General features: G+C 42.8%; 1 protein-coding gene across 3 annotated transcripts in view; it reads left to right on the plus strand.

Moving 5' to 3' along the window:
* The window catches only part of SLC12A6 (solute carrier family 12 member 6), a 105,730-nt gene that overhangs the window by 89,377 nt on the left and 13,348 nt on the right, over positions 1–3,005 (plus strand). For all 3 annotated transcript variants that reach the window (XM_023514262.1, XM_023514263.1, XM_003791678.3), the window contains 3 exons: positions 54–173; positions 2,050–2,154; positions 2,545–2,713. In XM_023514262.1, coding sequence (XP_023370030.1) covers positions 54–173; positions 2,050–2,154; positions 2,545–2,713 — 394 coding nt within the window. The remainder of the gene's footprint in view (positions 1–53; positions 174–2,049; positions 2,155–2,544; positions 2,714–3,005) is intronic.

The following is a 3,005-nucleotide window of genomic DNA, read 5'->3' on the forward strand; positions in this document are numbered from 1 at the left end:
CCCAGCTACTTAAAACGATACTTTTTTGTATTTGTGTTCTTTTAATTTTCCAGGGCCCTCTCGTTCATGGGAATGAGTATCTGTCTGGCTCTGATGTTCATTTCTTCCTGGTATTATGCCATTGTAGCTATGGTAATAGCTGGTATGATCTACAAGTACATTGAGTACCAAGGGTGAGTATGAATTTGACCTTGATCTTTGATACCTGTGAAAAATAGCAAGACTAGCCAGTTTGGTTAGGGCCAGCTCAATGAAAATTATATTAATGACCCAAGTAACTTTATTTGTTTATATCTAAATTTTGCACCCCTAATTGTTCTTAACCACCTTATAGATGCAAGCTTTTTTCATTACAAGAGAAACTTGTGGAAAAAGTATGAAGTGAATGAATCAATGAAAAATAAGTGGCTCAGTGAGTAGGCACCAGCCCCATATACCAAAGGTGGCGGGTTCAAACCTGGCCCTGGCCAAACAAAAAATAGCCGGGCATTGTGGCGGGCGCTTGTAGTCCCAGCTACTCGGGAGGCTGAGGCAAGGGAATCACCTAAGCCCAAGAGCTGGAGGTAGCTGTGAGCTATGATGCCACGGCACTCTAGCAAGGGCAACAAAGTGAGATGCTTTTGCTAAAAAGAAAAAAAAAAAGACCATACCCAAATAATAATAGTTATGATCAGCACTAAACAAAGTTTAACCCAATTTTTTTTTTTTATTGAGATAGTCTCACTTTGTCATCCTCGGTATAGTACTGTGGCATCATAGAGCAACCTCATACTCTTGGGCTCAAGCAATCGTCTTGCCTCAGCTTCCCATTTAGCTGGGACTACAGGTGCCCGTGACAACACCTGGCTATTTTTAGAGACGGGGTCTCACTCTTGCTCAGGCTGGTCTCAAACTCCTGAGCTCAGGTGATCCACCTGCCTCAGCTTCACAGAGTGCTAAAATTACAGGCGGGAGCCACCGTGGCCAGCCAGATAAAAATACATTAGCTGATTTCTTCAGTCAAAGGATTAACTGAAATGAAGAAGAAAATTAGTCCTGAATAACTTTAACAACCTCACTACCACCTTCCAGAAATGAGGAATAAGTAACATCCTGATTCTGAAGATAATACTGACTTACACTTGTTCCTCATTATTGTCAGAATGACTTAAACTCTGGGTCTGTAATAATTTTCTAATCCAATTTTCTATGTTATACTATTGCTTTTGAACTGTTCCATAGAAGTACCAAGTGAGGGCAGCACCTGTAGCTCATATACCGAGGACGCTGGCCCCATATACTGAGGGTGGCAGGTTCAAACCCAGCCCTGGCCAAATTGCAACAAAAATAAATAGCCGGGGATTGTGGCAGGCACCTGTAGTTCCAGCTGCTTGGAAGGCTGAGGCAAGAGAATCACCTAAATCCAGGAGTTGGAGGTTGCTGTGAGTTGTGACACCATGTCACTCTACCAAGGGTGACAAAGTGAGACTCTGTCTCTAAAAAATAAAATAAAATAAAATAAAAAAGAAGTGCCAAGTGAATGACTCTATCAGATTGTATTCTGAACTGTTTCTGCAGGGCAATCTGTTGGTGCAGGGTGGTGTTGATCTGCCAGAAGTGGGTTCATTATGTCGAGCATTATATAAATCACTAATCTGACTACTTTGTGTATATGTTACTTTTAGGTTCAGAAAAATAAACTTTGTTTTTTGAAATTATACTTAACTAGGCTCGGCGCCTATACCTCAACTGGCTAAGGCGCCAGCCATGTACACCTAAGGTGGCGGGTTCGAGTCCCCAGCCCGGACCCGCCAAACAACAATGACGGCTGCAACCAAAAAATAGCCGGGCGTTGTGGCGGGCGCCTGTGGTCCCAGCTACTTGGGAGGCGGAGGCAGGAGACTCGCTTGAGCCCAGGAGTTGGAGGTTGCTGTGAGCTGTAATGCCATGGCACTCTACCCAGGGGGACAGCGTGAGGCTCTGTCTCAAAAAAAAAAAAAAAAAGAAAGAAAGAAATTATACTTAACTATAATTCAAATCTGTCTCTGCTCTATTCTCTTTTTCTCCCAGAGCTGAGAAAGAATGGGGTGATGGTATCCGAGGGCTGTCCCTCAGTGCAGCCCGGTTTGCTTTGCTTCGGCTGGAAGAAGGACCTCCACACACTAAAAACTGGAGGTAAAGAAACAACACTAGTGGGGTTTGGCACATAGTTAACATACGTAAATATGTGCTTCTCTAGTTAGGAAGGAAGGGGATCATGTGCCCCAAGGAATTGGTATAATGGACCTGTTTGAACTATTTAAAATCCTTGATTTCTTTATTTTCTTTTCTTCATGTAATTTATGATCTAGATTGCTTCCATTCGGAGACTGATCAACTTGAGATAATACTGGGAGCATTCATAATAACCCAGTACTCTCATCCTACTGTTTCCTCTGATCTCTTCCTTCTGTCAAATTACATGTTTTATATGTATAGATCTCCCAAATTAAAGGGTAGATTTGTCATTCTGTTCTCCAAACCCAAAATGTTTTTTCCCCTCCACCCCCACCAACCTCTTAACAGGCCTCAATTGCTTGTATTACTGAAACTAGATGAAGACTTACATGTCAAGCATCCTCGCCTCCTCACATTTGCCTCACAGCTCAAAGCAGGAAAGGGTCTTACTATTGTGGGCTCTGTCATCGTGGGGAACTTCCTAGAGAACTATGGTGAAGCCTTAGCTGCTGAGCAGGTAAGAGTCAAAACTTATACAGAAGAACTTAGTTTATACCTCTGTGATGTTAATAACAGTAGAACCTCCATAGTTGACCACCTTAAGTCAACCTAATTTTCATAGACCAGACATGCACCATATGTACAGATCAGTACAGGCCTATTTCCTTATGTTGACCACCTCTGTATGCTGACCAGTTTCTTTCTTTTTTTTTTTTTTTGAAACGGAGCCTCAAGCTATCCCCCTGGGTAGAGTGCCATGGCATCATGCTCACAGCAACCTCCAACTCCTGGGCTCAAGCGAGTCTCCT

This window comes from Otolemur garnettii, unplaced genomic scaffold, assembly GCF_000181295.1.
Source record: "Otolemur garnettii isolate 467f Iridium unplaced genomic scaffold, OtoGar3 scaffold00050, whole genome shotgun sequence".
NCBI classification, from domain to species: Eukaryota; Metazoa; Chordata; class Mammalia; order Primates; family Galagidae; genus Otolemur; species Otolemur garnettii.